Source organism: Erpetoichthys calabaricus, chromosome 17 (assembly GCF_900747795.2).
Source record: "Erpetoichthys calabaricus chromosome 17, fErpCal1.3, whole genome shotgun sequence".
Taxonomy (NCBI): domain Eukaryota; kingdom Metazoa; phylum Chordata; class Cladistia; order Polypteriformes; family Polypteridae; genus Erpetoichthys; species Erpetoichthys calabaricus.
The window spans coordinates 17302907-17324407 of record NC_041410.2 but is presented as its reverse complement, the minus strand read 5'-3'; the positions used below and the strand labels follow the sequence as shown (position 1 = coordinate 17324407).

General features: G+C 44.1%; 1 protein-coding gene across 5 annotated transcripts in view; it reads right to left on the bottom strand.

Moving 5' to 3' along the window:
* Nucleotides 1-21501, bottom strand: part of LOC114645223 (protein unc-13 homolog C-like) — a 742812-nt gene that overhangs the window by 340742 nt on the left and 380569 nt on the right. For all 5 annotated transcript variants that reach the window (XM_051920476.1, XM_051920477.1, XM_051920473.1 and 2 more), the window contains one exon: nt 10948-11089. In XM_051920476.1, the coding sequence (XP_051776436.1) occupies nt 10948-11089 (142 nt within the window). The remainder of the gene's footprint in view (nt 1-10947; nt 11090-21501) is intronic.

Below are 21501 nucleotides of genomic sequence, written 5' to 3'. Positions count from 1 at the left end.
ATTAATTGGAGAGTTACGGAATTTGAGGGTTCCTCTAGAGCGCCTCTTTCTCTTGCACTAATCAGCACATCATCATCTCATAACAGGTTTAAGTTTCGAGTTTGCTATTTTTCCGTCCAGCTGTTTGAGCTCTTGACCTCAAGAAACTGTGACACACAGACACGCACTCATCATCGAGATATAAATGTTTTCAGTATCAGAGGACTATAAAATGTCGAGATTGAAGACGAGAACACCGTAGGACGTAATCACAATAATCGTAAATCGGAGACTCGACTCGTGTCTCCTAATAACAGTGAGTCAAGTCATGACCACCAGCACCCAAAATGGCATTGCGTCACATCTAGACTGTCTCCATGAATGGCCAGCAGGACATTATTAGCGAGCTCTGGAGTTTGAGGAGTTCCCTCTTGTTTTTACATTTGTGACATCTGGGTGGGATATTAACCCGAAAGCCACAGAAGAATCTGCTCTTCCATGATTTGTTTTGTATTATCGTAGTTATATCCTGCAGTGTTCTCATTCTCGGTTTGACACACAAGCATCAACAAAACTTCAAACTGAAAGGATTATGTTGCATTCTGGGAGGTACTGGTGACAGGCATCACAGAAAACTTGAGCTGGGTGTCCCTCGCATACACCTTCTTCTTGTTTTAATGAAATCCACAAAGAGCGGTGTATAGCTGCACAGTCGTCAACGTGACCTCCTCCAGAGAAGACGACAGCTTCAAAAAAATGAAGGCTTGCAAAGAAAAGAGACAATGAAAAGATGCGTTTCATATTGGAATTTAAAGGAAATGTGTGGAAAAGAGACCACAAGGTCAGCCAGCAGGCCTCTTTAAATATTGATATTTTCTAATTGTATCATTTCTGAATGAGCTTTTATGACATTCTTCTGATCTTGCCACTGAGAAATCAGAGCTGACAACCTTTGCATTATTATTCATAATTGCTGACAAAGAGCTCAAGAACTCACAAATGTAAATCTACTTGACTTTGTATTGAAGTTTCATTCATTCATTTTTAATATGACTCCGCTGTATGGGGGTCTCAAAAAAAATGTACTGTGTAAAAATCTGTGATTTGCGTGCAGGATTCCGACACCAGCTGGGCCAGGTGTCTGAAATGTAATTAAAATCTGTGGTATTTAAAATGGCAAAATCCTGCCAGTAATCTCTATGGAATTTATCAAAATGAGCTTTTTCCAGTAATTTCTATGTAATAGGAGTGAGAACTGCCAACTAAACCACAATATCATCATCCATCCATCCCTCCATCCATTTTCTAAACTCGCTGATCCACAGCAGGGTTGTGAGGACCCTGGAGCCCCTCCCAGCAGGCACTGGGAGCAAGGCAGCAACAAAGAGTAAAGAGAAGGGTCCTGGATAAATTGTCCATCACAGCCTGGTCATTCTGGCCCCCTAATCATCCCCTGTCTCTAACTGGCTAACTCTCTCAGTCGTTCATCACCTCAGAGCTAACATGTGGTGAATGTACCAGATGTAAAAATGGCTGCTATTGCATCATCCAGGTGGTACATTAGTGGTGGTTGAAGTTACTCCCCACTCACTGAAGCACTTTGAGTAGTGAGAATGAGTGCTATATCAATGTAAACAATTATTATTATTATTATTATTATAATTATTATTATTAATCAATCTTTGGACAAGATCCCAGCCCGTCATGGATTGAACTCACTCACTCACACACCAAACACATGCACTTCAGAAGAAGTCACCCACCTGAAGCTAAACATGTTTGGTCCCGGTCATTATTTGGATGGAAGACCATATAACAAAAAGCTTGGTTTGCTGCTGGAATAGGTGTTGGTGAGGCCAGCAGGAGGCGCTTAGCCTGTGGTCTGAGTGAGTGGGGATCCCAATACCCCAATACAGTGATGGGGACACTGTGCTGTAAAAATGGTGTCATCCTTCAGATGAGACATAAAACTGAGGTCCTGACTCTTTGTGGTCATAAAAGTTCCCTGGGCATCATTCATAAAGAGTAGGGTGTACTCCAATATCCTGGCTAAACTGTCCACCATGGCCCACCTGGTCATTCTGGCCCCCTAATCATCCTCTGTCTCTGACTGTCTCTCTCTCTCTCTCTCTCACTCCTTCACCACCTAATAGCTCATGTGTGGTGAATGTACAGGCGCAAAATGGCTGCCGTCTCATCATCCAGGTGGGTGCTACACATTAGTGGTCATTGAAGTGGCTCCCCACTCACTATGAAAAGCACTTTGAGGATTGAGAAAAGTGCTATTTAAATTATCATTATTAATCATCCCAGGACAAGATGCCAGCTCATCATACACACTCACACACAAACCACATGAACTTCAGAAGAGGTCTCCCACTGAAGCTAAGGTTGTTCTGACCCGGTTGGTAATTGGATGGGGACCAATCTGGAAAAAGTTTGGGTTGTTGCTGGAAGAGGAGTTGGTGAGGCCAGCAGTGGGCGCTTACCCTGTGGTCTGTGTGTGAATCCCAATGCCCAGCGCAGTGACATGGAACACTGCTGTAAAAATTGTGTTGTCCTTTGGATGAGATGTAAAACAGAGGTCCGGACTCTCTGAGGTCATAATAGTTCCCTGGGCATCCTTCATAAAGAGTAGGGTGTACTCCAATGTCCTGGCTAAATTGTCCACCACAGCCTGGTCATTCTGCCCCCCTAATCACTCCATGTCTCTGACTGGCCGTTTCTCTCACCACTTCACCACCTAACACATTAGTGAACATACTGGCACATCATCCAAGTGGGTGCTGGTGTGAAGTGGCTGTCCATTAACAATGTAAAGTACTGAGAAAAATGCTATATAAATGTAAACAAGTATTATTATTATTATTATTATTAATCTCCGGATAAGACACCAGCCCATCATAGGGTGAACACACACACTCATATCGAAGGCCAATTAGCATCACCAATGCTTGATGCCATGACAGTTCACTTGTTTATGTTTTGCAGTATAAGCCATTGTGAATTTGATTATGCAAAAAGTTATAATTTTCTATTCCTTTTTTAAATGTAACTAAAGTAAAACTAAAAATAAGCAAAAATACCCACAAACCAACACGTACCGACCCGTGACACGTAGCTACCTTAGCATTATGTTTACCCCCGGAAAAGCCAAAAATGTTCACCAAGAAACAATTCAGATGTGAGCATCAAGTAGGCTTTCCACCTTAGGAACCAAGTGACGCGAACTACTCTAGAACATTTCAGTAATTATTTATCACTCAGTTGCTGATCTTTCTGATTATAAAATTTACCATCAAGCCCCCGATTCTCGAAAGAATCGCAAATCCAAGAATGGCAATCACTTTCAGTTCCCTCTGATACTTGGAGAGATGAAATATCATGGAGGGTGAGTGCGTCCTGGGACAGTTCATTTAATTAAATAAACATATTTGTACTAAAGCGGTTTCTTTTTGGAGCTGTGACTCAGTTGTAGGCGCCTTCGTTTATTGTTTTCAGCCATGCAGTTGCGCGTTTGTTTTTCTATGGCTGTGCCGTCAGCGAGAAGTCGTTTGCTGACGGCGGCAGATTCACGTGGTGAAGTGGCCACGGCGGCGGTTCCGGGCATGGTTACTAAACGAACGTGGTATATGCGGTGGTGTGGGCGGTCGTGCTCGGGCGGCTGTACACTCTGGCGTGCACGCTGTACCTCAGGTTTAGTGTACAGGTTGTAGCCATGGTTAAGGTTTCATTTAATTAAATAAACACATTTGTACTACAGTGGCATCTTCCGGGCATGGAGGGCTACATCACTAAACGAACGTGGTATATGCGGTGGTGTGGCGGTCGCGCTCGGGCGGCTGTACACTCTGGCGTGCATGCTGTACCTCAGGTTCAGTGTACAGGTTGTAGCCATGGTTAAGGTTTCATTTAATTAAATAAACATATTTGTACTACAGCGGTTTCTTTGTGTGGGCACCCTTGTTCATTCATTTTATCCATACGGGCTCGTTTACAGGTCGTAGCCATACGGGCTTGTGTTTGTATTTAGTTGGCTTGTTGCAGTGCGGCAGTGCGTGTGCGTCTCAATGCACCCTGCGCCCTGCGCCCATCCGGTTTACAACCTTCGGTTAGTAATATGGATCATTACAATAGGAATTGATGAGAAGAATTCCTAATTAATTGCAGAGTTACGGAATTTGAGGGTTCCTCTAGAGCGCCTCTTTCTCTTGCACTAATCAGCACATCGTCATCTCATAACAGGTTTAAGTTTCGAGTTTGCTATTTTTCCGTCCAGCTATTTGAGCTCTTGACCTCAAGAAACTGTGACACACAGACACGCACCCATCATCGAGATATAAATGTTTTCAGTATCAGGGGACTCTAAAATGTCGAGATTGAAGACGAGAACACCGTAGGACATAATCACAATAATCGTTTATCGGAGATTGAAATTTTTGACTATTCTAAAGATTTCGCTCTTACGCCACAGACGACAGGTTATGGTGTAGGAGGACGCAAAGCAAAAATGTTATTAGGTGTAATAGAAATGCGTAAAAACTAAAAACACAGTAGGAAAGGTATGTCGAGTGTCCACTGGTGCAGACTTAGCACATGTCCTCTGTGTGACATGTTTTGAAGCGGTCACCCGACATCACACTGGAGACAGTTGAAGTTTGTTTCTTTGAACATTTTTCTTATAATATTTTTGAAAACTTTTGAACCCATAACTTAGTAGAGCACACCACAGTATCTGCATTATGACTCCGTTTCTCCTTTATTACCACAAAAAGCAGCTGCTACAAACGTCCTTGGTATGAGACAAGGTAGATTGTGTAATTATAGAAGAGCCGCCCACAGTCGTGTCGAGTTATCATACATCATGCCAGCAAATGGAAATAAAAGATGAGACAAATGGCAAAGCAGCCCATCTGCAGATCATTTTTGAGAAGTAGGGGCCGCAAAAACTTTCTTCACAGTATTCCAAACAAGTAAACTCCACGGTGTGGCCATTGCTGCTTGGACATTTCAAGTTTAACCTGCAGCGGCTCTCCACCTGAAGTTGAACATAAGCAGACTCCCCCCTAATAAAGATGGTCTCCTGATCATCAGCTTATCGCACCTGACATGTGCTGTCAGGACTGGGAGGCTTTTCTTTACACTGCCATCTTATCTCTCCATTATCTCTAACAGCCTCATCCTTGAGAAGAGTGAGATAAACTGGAGCTTAACCGGGCCTGGCAGACATGCCGAGGGAAAGGTGGGCAACGACTTTTAAACTTTTAGAGCTCCCATCGCTGGCAACTCCATCAACAGAGCAGAATTAATTCTACACCGAAAGGTAGAGGTAAGGAGATGAGCAGGCAAAATAAAAAAAGGGATTTATTTCGAAGAATGCATAAGAAATTTGACAAAAAAGAGAAGTCTGTCATAAGATGCCCGATTTTTAAATAAATAATAGGGTCCCGGAGCATGCAGGCTCCGAATGGATGTGGGTGGGTGCATACTGGTGCCGGTCTGAGGTGTATTGGGGGTGCTTGGCCGATTGTGCATTCACATGTAAATATGAGCTGGTCAGTCAGGTGCCTCATTCACACCTCGGAGTAGGTGGAGGGCATCACCGGCACCCACTCAGGCGATATAAAAAGAGCCTGCACGACAGAAAGGGAGATGGAAAAAAATAAAATGAGACCAGCTGAAAGAAAAGAAAGAGGAAGAAAGAAAGAACGTCAAGAAGTCCGTGCCATGAGTGGTCTGGAGTATACCTGGGGGAGGCCTGCACTCAAGTATGGGACTGGAGAAGGGGGCACACCCCTTAGTGCCACGAAGAGGCCCCTCATTGTGCAGCATCTCCCTGTTGACGCTGACGGCCTGGCTGAGGGAGATGTGAGTGGGGTTTGGCAGGGGAGTCCTAAGGATGCCAACGGACTGGCGGTAGGACCCCGAAGCTAGGATTCAGAGGATGACTGCACCGATTGGTGCAGGTGGGCACCTCCTCATGCTGCAAGATCCCTGATTAGGGGGGATAAGCTGGGGAGACGGCAGATTTTAGAGATTGGCATTCCAGTTCGTGACTATTCTAAAAGATGGATCTGCCTGGGATTTGAACTCCATTTTGATATAATTATCTATCGCTTGTTTTTAACCTCCACTCGACACATTTTAGATTTAATGGATTATAATTGTTATTTATACAGGATCGGTTTTGACACCTCACTGGTTTGTGAACACTTTGCACTGGTGTTAATTAAAGCACTGAACACATTCGCATGGGCCCCTTGCTGACTGTGTGTGTCCTCATCTGCCCGGCTCATCTCGGTTTATGACTATCGATGATCCAAGAGAAGAAACCAGAGAGCGTGGAGCCAACCGAGATGGTCACAACATGAAGCCCACTTGTTTAGCTAATAGCTAAGCTGTCCCAGTATCTCATCCTGATTCTTCTTAAATGTTCTCAAGGCTTCTACTTCAACTCCATGTCTCGGGAGTTTGTTTCAGAGACTCACAACTCTTAACGTAAAGAAGAGCTTCCTGACTTCAGTCCTAAACGCACATGCCCTTAATTTCCACTGATATCCTCGAGTATGTCCTCCTTTATGTTTTAGTTATCTCTTTTGGCAGAACTATTGGTACCAACAAATAATGTAGAGAATCCTGAGAAGTAAATGACCAACATTATTAACATAAACAAAAGAACTGAAAATGAAGAGAAAGGACATAAAAGAGATGTTTGAACCCCTGGCTGAAATATAGAAACAGCCCTGTCACAAAATGAAACATCTCATCTGCGCAAATTTCCAGTAAAGGCCTCATTGGATGGTGCTTCATCTTACAACAAGATACCACCCCGCACTTCAGTGGAGGTCACCCCCCTGAAGCTAAGCATGGTCAGGCTTGGCCAGTACTTGGATGGGAGACCATCTAGGAAAAGCTTGGACTGCTGCTGCAAGAGGTGTTGTTGGGGCCAGCAGGGACCACTTACCCTGTGGTCTGTGTGTGGATCCCAATGTCCACCGGTGCAGTGACACTGTGCTGTAAAAGTGGCGCTGTCCTTCGGATGAGACGTAAAACAGAGGATCCTGACTCACTGTGGTCATAAAAAATCCCTGGACATCCTTCATCAAGAGTGGGGTGTACCCCGAGGTCCCAGATAAATTGCCCATCACAGCCCACCTGGTCATTCTGGCCCCATAATCAGCCCCTCTCTCTGATTGGCTGTCTCCCTCACCACTTCACCACCTAACAACTAATGTGTGGTGAGCGTACTCAGGCCCGGTCTTAGGTATTACGAGGCCCTAGGCGAAAGGGGGGTCCAGGGGCCCCCTGAGGGGGGCGGAGCCCCCCTGGAAGCTCTGGGAAATGCGTGAAAATTAGACCAAGGAGTCGATCCGGGGCCCCCCGGACGCCGGGGCCCTAGGCGGTCGTCTACTTCGCCTATGCCTAAGGCCAGGCCTGATTGGGACAAATAATGCTGTAGTATATTTAAGTATATATGACAATTGCTCACTCAGACAATTTGTTTTGGGGGCCCCCAAGAAGGCGGGGGCCCTAAGCTATAGCTTGTGTAGCTTATACGTAAATCCTGCACTGAGCGTACTGACACAAAATGGCTGCTGTCGCATCATTTATGTGGGTGCTGCACATTAGTGATGGCTGAAGTGGATCCCCACTCACTAAAGTAGTGAGAGACGCGCTATATAAATGTAAAGAATTATTATTATTATATTTATTATTATTATTATTAATGATACAAACATACTGCTGAGGCAACACTGGAGTTTGTCAAAGCTAAAAAATGGAACATTCTCGATTGGCTATGCCAGTCACCCAATTTAAATCCAATTGAGCAAACTTAAGGGGACAAGCCCCCCGAAATAAACAGGAGCTGAAGATGGCTGCATTAGAGGCCTGGCAGAGCAGCACCTGGTGACGTCGGTGAATTGCAGAGGTCAAGCAGTCATTATATGCAAAGGATACCCGACCAAGAACTCAATATGACAAACCTGCCATCGCGGAGTCCCAAACGTTATGGAGTCCTGAAATGGGTGGGGGACTGTGTAGGAAAATTTGTTGTGTGACCAAAATGTCTGCATAACCCCCCAGCAATGTGCACTTTAATCATGATGTCTGAATTGTCGTTTGATTTGTCATTTTAAATAGATTTTCAGCCCTAAAGCGAATTAAAGCTTATGCCAGAAATACGACAGGGCAGGTTCGACTTTCAGCATTAGCTTCGATGGCGATAGAAAGGGACTTCGTGATGGAACAAAAGCGCATGGATAATCTGTACGACAGAGTAATTGAACTGTTTTTGAGGAAAGATGGATTTTGTTTACAAATAAAATAAAATGTTGCGATTTTCCTAAATAATATTGCAAGTTTATGAGTTATTATTGATGTTTTTTATGTGTGTCGTGGGCTGTAGCTGCAGTAGAAAGGAATTTGTTCACCCCTGGTTTGTCTATTCAATAAAGGCATTTATTGTGGTCACAGGAGTTATCTATCTGCGATGCAACGGCTCTTTATACTGTATTTCTGCATATTAAGATGGTTTTTATAACCATAAATTAGTCTTTGAGGGGCGAGTTGATTCAGATGGAGTACTACTGAAGGCCTAGGTGTGAAATGCACGGTCCGCCACCGAGATATATATATATATATATATATATATATATATATATATATACATATATATATAGTACTAGCAAGGACGGGAAATAGAATAATTAAAAAAAATATTTGCTATCTTTTGCCCTACATGTTTGTCAAAGTCTTTTCACCAGAACTCCTTCTCTTGAGTGCGCTCCCATATTGCCTGCTATTTAGACACTGACATATAATTTTTGAAGTGCCTTTCATGCCTCCTGTGTGGTTTTATACTCAACATGTGCCTTTACTCCTCCACATGCATCTCACACTCGCAGTTTCTCTGTGGTTGTGTCACCAAAGCCAAACTAACCAATTACACTGCAGCATAACCGACCAATCAGATTGCTCTGAGAAACCAGAAACACAGACCATAGTGTACTATAATATAGTGACAGGCAGGCAGGCAGGCAGGCAGGCAGGCAGGCAGGCAGGCAGGCAGACAGACAGACAGACAGACAGACAGACAGACAGACAGACAGACAGACAGACAGACAGACAGACAGACAGATAGATAGATAGATAGATAGATAGATAGATAGATAGATAGATAGATAGATAGATAGATAGATAGATAGATAGATAACTTTATTAATCCCAAGGGGAAATTCACATTGCATTACATTCAATTTGCAGAGCAGAGGGGGAAAGACAAGGAAAAAAAAAAATGGGTCATTGTCCCAAACATTATGGAGGCCACTTTCGGTAGATGTGCCCTCATCCAGAACATCATTAAAAACACACAATGTGCCTTATGTTGTCATTTTTAATTCATCAAAACAAAAAAAACAAGCCGAAGCAAGTAAGGCTCATGACTCGACAGCCATCGCTCCGCCTGTCCCTGTGGCCGAGAGGCAGCCGCTGTAACCGTCGCATAACTGAGAGTGTGACGGGGTCTCACATTGCAGCCCTAGTGCTCTAATTGCTCTACTTTTCCACTTCATGAGATTATGGTAAACATTTCTGTGCCTTTACATTATGCATATTCATATACTCACTGTAGCACGTATTCTTTGTAATCAAAGTAAGAAATTCAATGATTCAATTACGTTTCCAGGTTAATGATGACAAAACATATGGGGCAAGTAAACAGGGCAGGTTTACAAAAAATAACCGCAGACTTTCATTGTGGATCACAGCTGCTGCAGCTGGAAATCACCTCAGGCATTCAAAGCCACTGAGTGGGCCGGCATGGGCCGTTTCTGCTCTGTAAAAGTGAACTAAACGTACACGTTAGCGCGCATCTTTCTAAAATCTTATTTTTTCTCCTTTTATTTTCCTGCTCCACCCGTTGCACTGCTCCCAATCAAACCTCATGGCGCCGAGCAAAGAGTGGTGCGTGGCATTCATCAAGTTCAGCCCAGTGGGTAAGACTTCTCTACGGCGGGCCGGTGGAGGTCCTGCTGCAGCTCCATCTGACACTTTGAATTTGCATAAATCTGCAAGGGTAACTCATGTTGTTTTTGTTAAGAACAAAGAAGTTCCCACCCGTGCACGGGCTCACTGTCTCTGTCACTTTATATTACATCTGCATTTTTCTTTTGTTGTGGGGGACCCAGTAGGTAATGAGATTTGCAAGTAGGCGAGGCTGCCACAGAACCAGAGGGCCTTGAGGAACAAGCTCTGGCATCAGCAAATGAGTCTGCCAGTGCATCGACAAGTTCACCAGAGGGCAGAATGACTAATCTGTAGTGGGGGGAGTGGGCGGGGGGGGGCCTGAAAGGGCTACCGTCAGGGGCATCAGCAGCACACAGAGACATGGAAGGTCACGAAAGAAATGCCAGAGGTTGCAACACTTCTGAGGAATATAAGGGCACATAGTCTCATTAGGGAACACCAGGGGGCCAGTGTTGGTCCTCTATAGGAGGGCTCAGGGATGAAGGGACACCAGGAAGGACTAGAAGGAGCTGTGACCTGCTGTCTCTGGACCAAACATGGGGTCATTGATACCCTTAAGACTTAGGAAGGAAGTAGCTATGGGAGGGGATATAAACCTGCCGCATAGGCAGATGCCTGCTGGGTACTGAGTTGGGAGGAGAGCTGGTGACGGACACTTGAGCATTGGGAGGGGGAGACAGATGGAGACATAAGAGGTAAAGGGAACTCTTGAGGGTTGGGTCACAAAGTAGACAAACCGCTTCAAAAGCAGGGAGGACAAGATGGTGGAGGGACCCAGATTATGAAAGTTCTGGGTGTTTGCTGTGTTGTCTTCTCTGTTGTGTGGGACCCCCTAATATTATTCATCTGTTGAAACTCTTGTGTTACCACTTTAGCCTTCTTACTATTAAATGTACCTGCGAACAAACTTGAACTGTGGCACAATGATAAAATGCTACTTACAAGTGGAATTTTTCATCCCAAACTGGATTGAGGTTTCCAAAGATAGTCTTAGTTCTTTTTTTGGTTTTGCCGACTTGGACCGTCACATAAGGATCACTGGAGCCCGTCTTGTCCTTGGCTTGTAAGCCCTGGGCGCATAGCACTAGAGACATGGAGAAAAAGAAAGAGAGAGGCGATTTAGAATTTGATATAAGACAACCTGCAGGCAAAACGAGAACTGCAGTTCACTTTCCAGTTTTTGTTTTTAAACTAGATAGATAGATAGATAGATAGATAGATAGATAGATAGATAGATAGATAGATAGATAGATAGATAGATAGATAGATAGATAGATAGATAGATAGATAGATAGATAGATAGATAGATAGATAGATAGATAGATAGATAGATAGATACTTTATTAATCCCAAGGGGAAATTCACAAGGTGAATAGTTTGGCACAGTAGGTAGCCCTGTTGTCTTGCTCTGGCATGGCATGGGTACACATCCTCCCAATCTCAATGTGGGGTTTATGTTTTTCTCTCCCACCCCAAAATCAGATAGTTGAGGTTAACTGGGCACTTTTAAATTGTCCTGATGTGGGTGAGTGTGAAATCAATAAATTAACTTGCATAACCCACATAGTGGTCCTCTTTTAGGATATCAATATCACTGATAAAGGTGTACAGGTCAGGTCCGGTCAGGTCAGGTTAGGGAGCAGGCACTCACCACATGATGAAACAGCTCAGGATTCCGGTTGGTAAACTCCCCCCCCCCCCCCCAACCCCCCGGGCAGACATGTGGTCCAGTCCCACCCTCTATTATCTACCACAGCCAGGTGTTACATGGGCGTCCACTTGGCCTGGTCCTGCTACTCAGGTCCTCCACAATGAGGGTCCTGGAGCTGATCACCCTCGGGGAATCACACCACATGGCTGTAGTGCCATAACTGATGCTGGTTTTATATATATATATATATATATATATATATATATATATATATATATATATATATATATTGGGGTCCCCAACTCTTGTCCTGGAGGGTCCCAGTGGCTGCAGGTTTTCATTCTAACCCTTTTCTTATTTAGTGACCTATTTTTGTTGCTAATTAACTTCTTTTGAATTAATTTTAATTGACTTGCACTTGAAGACTCAGACCCCTCAATTGTTTCTTTTTCTTCAATTAGCAACCAAACAATAATGAGATACAAAATGAACCCAAACATGACCAGCAAACTGTGAGCATCACATAATATCTGAAAAGAAAGAAAGAGGAAGATCTCAGGAATGTCGATCTGCTCAGGTCCCCAAAACATTTTCCCAATGTTCTTAGAAAAGAAAAAATTGACAATGTCAGAAATGTCTGCTATTGCACAATGAGAGCAGCAACAAGCCATGGAATTAAAGAACGAGTTTAATTAACAACAAGACTCAGCCCCTCATTAAGCAACTGGTTGGAGTGAAATTGGTTGGAGTTTCAGGCCCTGACTAATTTGGTCTTCTGTTGGCACACTCACTTCACATTTCATTTCAGTTTGGGTGCCATTTAAGGAAAGAAATGAAGCAATTCAGAGGAAAGATGGAGAAATTCAGGGGAACAAATCTTAAAAAATTAAGTCAATTGAAATGAAAGGAAAAAGAGTTAATTAGCAGTAAAAACAGGCCACTGATTAAAAAAAGGGTCAGAATGAAAACCTGCAGCCACTGCAGCCCTCCAGGACCAGAGATGGGGACCCCTGAGATATATATATATATATATATATATATATATATATATATATATATATATATATATATTGTGGAGGATTGCCGGCTTTCCAGTCCGGCCCTCGCCCCCAGGCCGCTAGGAGGAGCCCTCCGGACAGCATATTGGTGCCCCGAGTTCCAGCAGGGCCTCATGGACTTTGTAGTTTTTATACACAGCCCTGCTGGATACCTTGGGGGCCGCCACGAGTCGCTGCGAAGGGCCTCATGGACTCTTTTCTGCCCTATAACCCGGGAGTGCATCCCAGTCACGTGACTGGAAGAAGCGATGTGCTCCCGGGATGAAGAAAAGGACTTTGCCCTGACCCGGAAGGAAAACGGACTTGTGGGTTTGGCTTAGAGCCACTTCCGGGTCAGGGGCTTTAAAAGGACTCTGGGTGAGCCCAGACATTTGAACTGAGCTGGGAGGTAGGGTGGCGACGTGTCTGGGAGAGGAGGAGTATTGTTATTATAGAGAGAGAATTGTGTTTAATGAGTGTGTGGAGGAGAGTGCTTGGTGCACTACTGTATAATAAAAATAATAGTTATTGTACTTTCACCTGGTCTCAAGAGTGGTACCTGAGGGTTCGAGAGGTGGACACGAGCATCTACTGCTACAATATATATATACATATACATATATATATATATATATATATATATATATATATATATATATATATATATATATATATATTTTGTGAAGGATGGCCGGCAGCTCAACCCGGACAAAACCCCCAGGATGCTAGATGGCGACTTCCCTGCAGCATAGCGGTGCCCCAGATTCCTACAGGTGGGTACCCACCAGGGGACGCTGCAGGGAGACATGAGGTTTTCTGTTTCTAATATAGCCCGGAAGTACTCCCAAGTCATGGGGACGGAAGGATAGAAGTACTTCCGAGCTGAAGAAAATACAAGTCTCCATCTGACCCGGAAGTGCTGGTGAATCACATGGACGGAAGGACAGAAGCACTTCCGGGTCAAGGACTATATAAAGGACTAGTGAAGACCCAGCAAGTGAGCTGGAGTTGGGAGGGGTGTAACGGAGCTTGCTGGGTGGTGTAGTGCAGAGGAAAATTGTATTTAGTGTTGTATTGCCTGTTTAATGTGGCTTTGGTGCTTTGAAGGCACATTACAAGGAGGAAAAAGAAATTAAAATACTTCTTGGTGCTTTTACCTGGTGTCTTGGCATTTGTCTATTAGGTTTGAGGAGCGATAGTGCACTCTAGTGTCACAATATATATATACATACACATACACACAGAGAAATATATATACAGTAGAACCTCTGGACACGAACGTTTCCGAACACGTACAAATCGGGTTACGATCAAAAAGTTTTCCAAAACTTTGCATCTGTTCACGACCACACGCTCTGGTGGCGAACAAAAACACTGTCGGCCAGTTTCCCTACGCGTGTTTGTACGCGCCAATGATTTCCTATTCTCCCTTTCCCACTTTCTTTTGTTTGCGTATACAGGGCCTAACAAAGCAACTGATGCTGCAAAAGGAGTTACAATGTTAACCAAGCAGAAGCCTCAAGTGCTGAAAGAGGTGGAAAAACTGCAGCTAGTGTGGTTGAACAATAAACAACTTGCAGGGGATAGCATACGCGAGGCAATCATAAGCGAGAAAGCCAGGAAGATTCAAAGCGATTTGCTGAAAAAAAATCCTTCTTCGAGTGGCGAAGGTGAGGAATTTAATGCCAGTAGAGGATGGTTTGAAAAGTTTTGCAAGAGAAGCGGCATTTAATTTTTTTTCCCTGTGCTTAAAACTCATAAAAAAAAGTGTTTACAGCGAGCGGTTCGTAAGAGTCTAGCGCCAACTCTTACAATGTTAGTTTTCTCTGTTTTTCAATGTTCTTACATTTAGTTTACTATTACAATGTGCATTCTATGGTATAATTAACTATTTTTGTGCTTAAATAAAGATATATTTACATGCAGTTCATACGGTCTGGAATGGATTAATTGTATTTACATACAATCTAATGGGGAAATTGCGTTCGGGTCGTGACCAATTCGGGTTGCGTCCAGAGTTTTGGAACGAATTACTGTCGTGACCCGAGGTACCACTGTATATAGTCATGCATGTGTGCATGAGACACAGTTTAAAGATTTGGGTAAATGTAATTCTCCACCGAGACAGGAGATGGTGCTGTGTAATAATGGACTCTCTTTTCCTCCCTCTGCAGAAAGGAAGACTGATGGTTTTCCACCTCTGATATCACTCTTCCTGGGTCCACCCGCCTGTGCCCTTCTCTTCTTCCTAGAATGCCTGATAGCCTGAGGAGCCGCCATGTTGTTCAGTCATCCTGAGAGGTCGGAAGTATGAGGAAGACTTGTTTAGTGCTTTACACGTGTCTTTTGTTTTCTTCTATCATTCGATCTTTCAGTTATCCAGGGTTTGCCGTATATAGTGTCTTTTGGACAATACTTCCCTCGTTTGATTATTTTTGGGGTATATATCCACAAGTTTTAATTATGTCCTACATTTCTAAAAAAAGAGAACACATTCCTAGGGAGCAAGCGCACCTTGCTGGAGACAAAAAAGTGTTATCTGCAACTCAGGTAAAGACACGGCAAAGTGGACAGCTATTTAAATGCATTGCTGCAATTGCTAACTGGTGACAAATCTGAGTGCCATACACCCGCCCCCCAATGATGGGAAAGGTTATCCTGGCAACTGGAGCAAGCGGTGGTGCACTCAAGGCACACAAGACAGCTACTAGATAAATAAAATTAAAAAATATAACAGCATTAAATAGTATAAGAACTGAAATATGTGTTTAAAACAAAATTCATGCACTCATTAAATGTTGGATTTTCAATTTGAGTTTATTTTCCAATATGCCGCACAAGTTGTAAAGCTTTGGCATAGCTGTTTAGGACTCACTTATAAGTTAATGCCATGTAATTAGTGGACAGCATGGTGACGCAGTGGTAGCACTGCTGCCTCACAGTAAGGAGACCACGATTCAAGTCCCAAGTCCTCCCTGGATGGAGTTTGTATGTTCTTCCTGTGTCTGCTTGGGTTTCCTCATACAGTCCAAAAGTGACAACTGAGGTGACAATAAGTTGGCCCTAGTATGTGTGTAAGTGTGTTCACCCTGTGATGGACTGGTGCCCTGGACTGCTTTGCACCCCATGCTAGCTGGGATGAGCTCCAGCAGACCCCCGCGACCCTGTTCAGGACTAAGTGGGTGAAAAAATGACTGACATTGAAATAATTTTTGTCATTGAGTTACAACTTGTGCAGCACTCTGAGCCTGCGCTTAATGGACACCACCATATAAAAATAAATGGAATGAAACTGAAATTAACAAGGAGGCAGGGGACATCTGAACGTGTTTGAATATATATTTAAATTTTTTTTCCACAGCGGACAATATCCAAAAGTTATTCTACATGCCAAGTGCGACTGCTCATCATAGTCACAGGAGAGGCAGGCAGCAGAAGTGACTTCCTCAGGGCCACATAGTGAGGCAGTGAAGGCCACCGAATGTGAATCTTTACAATCCAATGCCTCCAGCGCCAGATTAAACAGCCTGCACTGATTTAATATTCACATGGGAGACATCGGACACATTCACAATTCCTCAGTTCATTTTCTTTACTTAAAGCTTTCAATGGTGCATAATATGAATGGGGCTGGACTGCAAATGTGTGTGTAGAAAGACAGCCGTCCCACTCCCATATGGAGAGGGGGGAGTCAAGCTAAAATCAGAAAATGGACCCAACCTTAATAAACCTGATCATGTCAATCATTTCTCAATGTTGTCTCCACCCTTCTCAATGCACTTGTGCAACCCAGATTCCAGCAGAATAAAAGGTTTTGTCTTTGTCTTGTCGAGCACCGAGTTACTGTCAAACACTCCATGCCGAGGGGTACTCCAGTCACCAGTGCAAGTTACTGTGACTTGCTGGAGACCAACGTGAAACCTGCTATTCGATCCCAGTGGCGGGGACTGCTGTTTCAAGGAGTCCTTTTGCTGCCAGACAATGACACACACACTGCTAAGAACACCAAGGCTTGGCGGGTGAAACTGAAATTTGAGGCATTGCCACATCCTCCTCATGCTCCAGATTTGGCACCATGGAGTGATTTCCACCTTTTTGGACTGCTAAAAAAACATAGTCGGTTGTTGGTTCAAGACAGATGACGATGTGATGAAAGCGGTGCACAAGTGGCTGCGAGGACAAGACAAAACCTTTTATTCTGCTGGAATCCGGGCACTGCCAGGCAGGTGGCGTAAGTGTATTGAGAAGGGTGGAGACTACATTGAGAAATGAATGATGTGATCAGGTTTATTATTTCTAATATATCTAACTTTTGCTTGACTCCCTGTTATGTGTAAAAAATCTCTGTGTTAAAAATCTACAAATTATTCTCTATATTTTTATTATATTTTGCTCAATCCCAACAAGATGAATTCAGATGCAGGGCACTTGTGTAGGCATTATAATAAAAAAGGCATATCCTCTTCCCTTACACCTCACTTTTCTAACAGTTGTTCACAGCTTTGTGCTAAATTGCTTTTACAGCCTGGGAAAGGAAGACATGCCGATGTTTTAGGCAACATCAAAAAACTTTATTATCTGGGAAAAGATAGATTAAAGAGTTTGAGCAAAATCCATCCACCATATTGACAGCCAGCCAATCAGGTGCATGCAACAATCATGTGTTGTAAAACCACGGAATGAAATTTTATAATAAATATGCCTCGTTTGAAAGCAACGTCAGAAGAGAAACAGCGACGACGGAAGAGCGACGTTCAGAAAAGAAAACAAAAACACGTGTGACCAGTTTTCATCCGATCGTCAGTTAACGGCATTTTCATGAACATCGATTCCTAAATCAAATGCCACCCTGGGACATTCATCGTTGACATCACTGATTCCTTTCAGTAAGCTTTTTTAAGACTATTTATCTAGACTTTACTATCAATCTTATTTTATTGTTCTTTAACAAATATTAACCTGTTTTCATATTTCTATGTTTTGTCTTCATGTCTAGAGTTATTGAAGTAGGAAGGTAGATGTCTTTGAGCACCTGGTGCAGCCGTAGGTCCGCCATATGCTCCGTGTTGCAAGGTTTATTAAGGCTGAGGGTGAGAGCTCCACCCAAAAGTAGGGAACAGTACGTAAAGTAAGGCATTCTTGGCTGATAAATGGCCTATAGTCAAGAGTGCTGAGCCTTTGTATGTTTGAATATTTTCTTGGAGACAAAAAATAATATTTAGGCATGAGATATCTTTAAAACATCGTCTGTTGTTCGTGCTGATAATAAGTAAGTCTCTCGAAGTGCTGAGAGAGTGACAGGCTGTGTTATTCCTAAGGCACTTGTGGGGTTTAAAGTGCTAGAGATTAACCAGCTCTGTGTGTGTCATTCATGGGGCAGTGTTGTGGTTAGGGTCAGTGTGTATGCGTATATCTATGTATGTGTCATTATTTAGGATGCGGGAGCAGACCAATCCAATAACGAACTTGACAAGTGTAAGGGATAAGCAGACAATAACACACTCCCCCTCGTATAAACTGCATAAACGCAACTTCTCTTGAAGAAGAGTTTACAGCACCAATTTAAATAACGCCGATCCCTGCTCTCCATGAAGGTTCACGCCCTTAAATCTGAGCTGCCTGACCGCACGGCAGGCCTGCCATTACAGGTGCTCAATGTTAAATTACGGGACAGCTCGTATGGCACAGCAGGATGCACATGTCTCAAGGACTGGAGATCTAACTAATGGTTTGTCGATCATTATGAACCCAATCCAAAAAAAAAAGTGCACGAAATTGGTGATTTACTGATGTGCCACAAGGGTTGGGGGGGTGGGGGGGGGGGCAGGGGGAATCACCTTTGAGCAAAGAAAAGTAATTGATTACTAAAGAGGACCAGTAGACGCTCCCACTGAACAAACGCCTTCCCAGGTCCTGTTTCCATGGAAACAATCTCCCCTGAATGAGAAGCCAAGCACCTGGCATTCAATATGAGTGCTGAAGGATGAGCAGCGGGGCAAACGTCACGTCACCTTCTAGCAGGAACGGGAGAGACGGCAACTTCTTCTTGTTTTTATATTGTGCAGTAAAGAAGCCGTCGGATTTACACTTAATGAGCCAGACAACAGTCAACTGATCCTGGTGTGAAATCTTTGCTGTATGCTTCATACTCCGGCAGCAGCCCAAAACCTGACCGGGCCATTGAGCTACGGAAAGACATACGAGAGGCTCAGGAGACAACGTGGGAGCGCGGCTCGACCACTGAGCTGAGAATGTTACGCTGTACCATGGGGCACAATGGACAGCGTGCTGACCAAAACGTGATTCTTTATTATTATTATTATTATTAATCCCCCGATCACCCGACTGTAAACGTGAAATTGGCTGTATACTCTGTGTACTTCAAAGTCCATGCGCTCTCCATAATAAAATATTCTGATTATTATGACTTCTGCTGCTGCCAAAGACCACAGCACAGTCTCCCGCAAGTACCCGAGTCCTGCATATCTTTATCTGATGCTGTGAGGACAGTCTGAAGACGACCCAACACTGCAAAAAAGCAAGAAGAGGGCATGGCATTCACAGCTCCTGGACCTGAAGGGATGTGCTTAACTGCCCTCAGTGGGCATCTTCTCCGAGCTGTGGGTGATAAGAGAGATACGAGAGTCAGCAATCATGCCCCCTGGTGTCCCGGAGTGGTAGACGAGCCTGGAAGGTGACCCTTGGATACGCATGCGTGACAATATATATTATACTAGCTGTCCACCACAGCTCCGCCCGTGTAGTGGTGGAACAGGACAAACTTTAAAAATCAATAAACAAACAGGTATCGCTAGCTAAGTGGAGACAAGGAACACTCCAAAACGCAGAGGTAGACCGACTCGAATGGAGGCTGGTGTGTGAGTGAGGAAGGCCCTGCCTGGCTCCCTACTCCTGATGTCATGCTTCCCCCTCCCCTCAGATTAGCGCGAATATATCGCTCCTGCATGAGAACTATGACACTTAGCCCTATAAGAATAGTCGCGAGAATGTTCAAGCAAATTATAGAAAAAATCCCGATCTAAATCCATTAAGTAATTCTCCTGTTTGCTAGCTAAGCGGAGGTAAGGTACGCTCCGAGGCTGGCACGTGAGTGAGGAGGGCCCTGCCTGCCTCCCTCGGCCTATTGCATCTCTCTTGTATTTGCGCAAATAAATCGCAACCGCAAGCAAACTAAGATACTTAGCATGATGAGAGAAGTCGTAAAATCAACTGGAATATTCAAGAAAATTATAGAAAAACACCGATCTAAATCTGCTAAGCAATTCTCTCGTGAAAAGTAGACAGATATACATACAGATAGGCAGATGCTGGATTTTATATATACTGTATAGAGACAGTGTGATGGACGGCCGGGAATCTTCGGATTCGGAAATCGGATGGGACGCCCTTTTGAAGAGAAGGCCGGGGGAATGGGCATACTACCAGGAGTACCTCCCCATGGACATGAGAGGACAGCCCCCTTGGGTTTACATCGGGGCCACGGAATTGGAGCTCAGAAGCTCAACCTGGTGGGTATCCATGGTCACCACCAGGGGGCGCCTGGACAGCTCCAGTCTGGCCATGAAGCACTTCCGCCACACCCAGAAAATCGGGAAACACCTGGAGCACTTCTGGGTGCAGATAAAGGAGGCCGCCTCACTCCATTCGTGAGGCCAGAGTCGGATGGAAGGTGGACGAAGCTTAGGAGAAAAGGAGTAGAGGCGGCAGAAGAAAAGAAACTGAGTTAATGTGGCTGTTTGGTGCAAGGTGTTGTGTGCAGGATTTAAAGACGAATAAATGTGTGTGCTTTTGGACATTCTGAGTCCGTGTCTGTCTGTGTCCGGGGCTAATCGTCTACAATAGTTACATGTCAACTTCCTAATCAGCTGACGAATGGGCTTCAGTAAACATTCTGAGTGTCAACTGGACGATAACATACACACAAGACCACAAAATTGGTATAGTCTGCTTTATATATAAGATATACTGTACATATATATATATATATATATATATATATATATATATATATATATATATATATATATAGTGTGGCAGATGGCCACAGCCCTTGCTGCCTGGACGCCTATATAATGGAAGGAGAACATATCCAGGGCGCTACCTCCTCCGGAGCACTAGATGGCAGCCTCCTCCCCCAGGTTGCAGCGATGCCTCAGACTCCCACACGGCTCCATGGGAGTTGGAGTTTGGTGCAGCCCTATTGGGTTCCTTGGGCGCCATCGGGGGTGCTGCAGGTACTGCTGAACCCTTGGGTTCTGGCACACCTGGAGCACTTCTGGGTGCCTTATAAAAGGATCCAGCTGTCGCTGAAGGTGGACTGAGAGAAAGAAAAGAGGGGAAAAGATAGTACTGCATCCATTGTGTTCTTCTGCTTGAACTGAGCTGTGCAGGTGGGAAACTGAGAAGAGCATTTCCCGCGAGGAAAACAATAAACTGTGTGTGCTTAACTTGTTCGATTTGGGTCAGGGGTGCCGAACTCTGGTCCTGGAGGGCCACAGTGGCTGCAGGTTTTCATTCATTCCATCTTCTTAATTAGTGACCCGGTTTTGCTGCTAATTAACTTCTTTTGTTTTAATTAACTTGACCTCAGCCCCTTATTTGTTTCTTTTTCCTTAACACTAGAATTACCAGCATCTACGAAAAAACTCGTAGATCCGGCCCACCTTAAAACTGTTCTCACCTCTCTTTTCTCTTCTAAATGTGCCGATTAAGACGAGCAGCAAAAAGCCGGCTATTCCATCCCCCACCATCGCAAAACGTTCACTAAGGTTTCCCAGCTCATGCCTT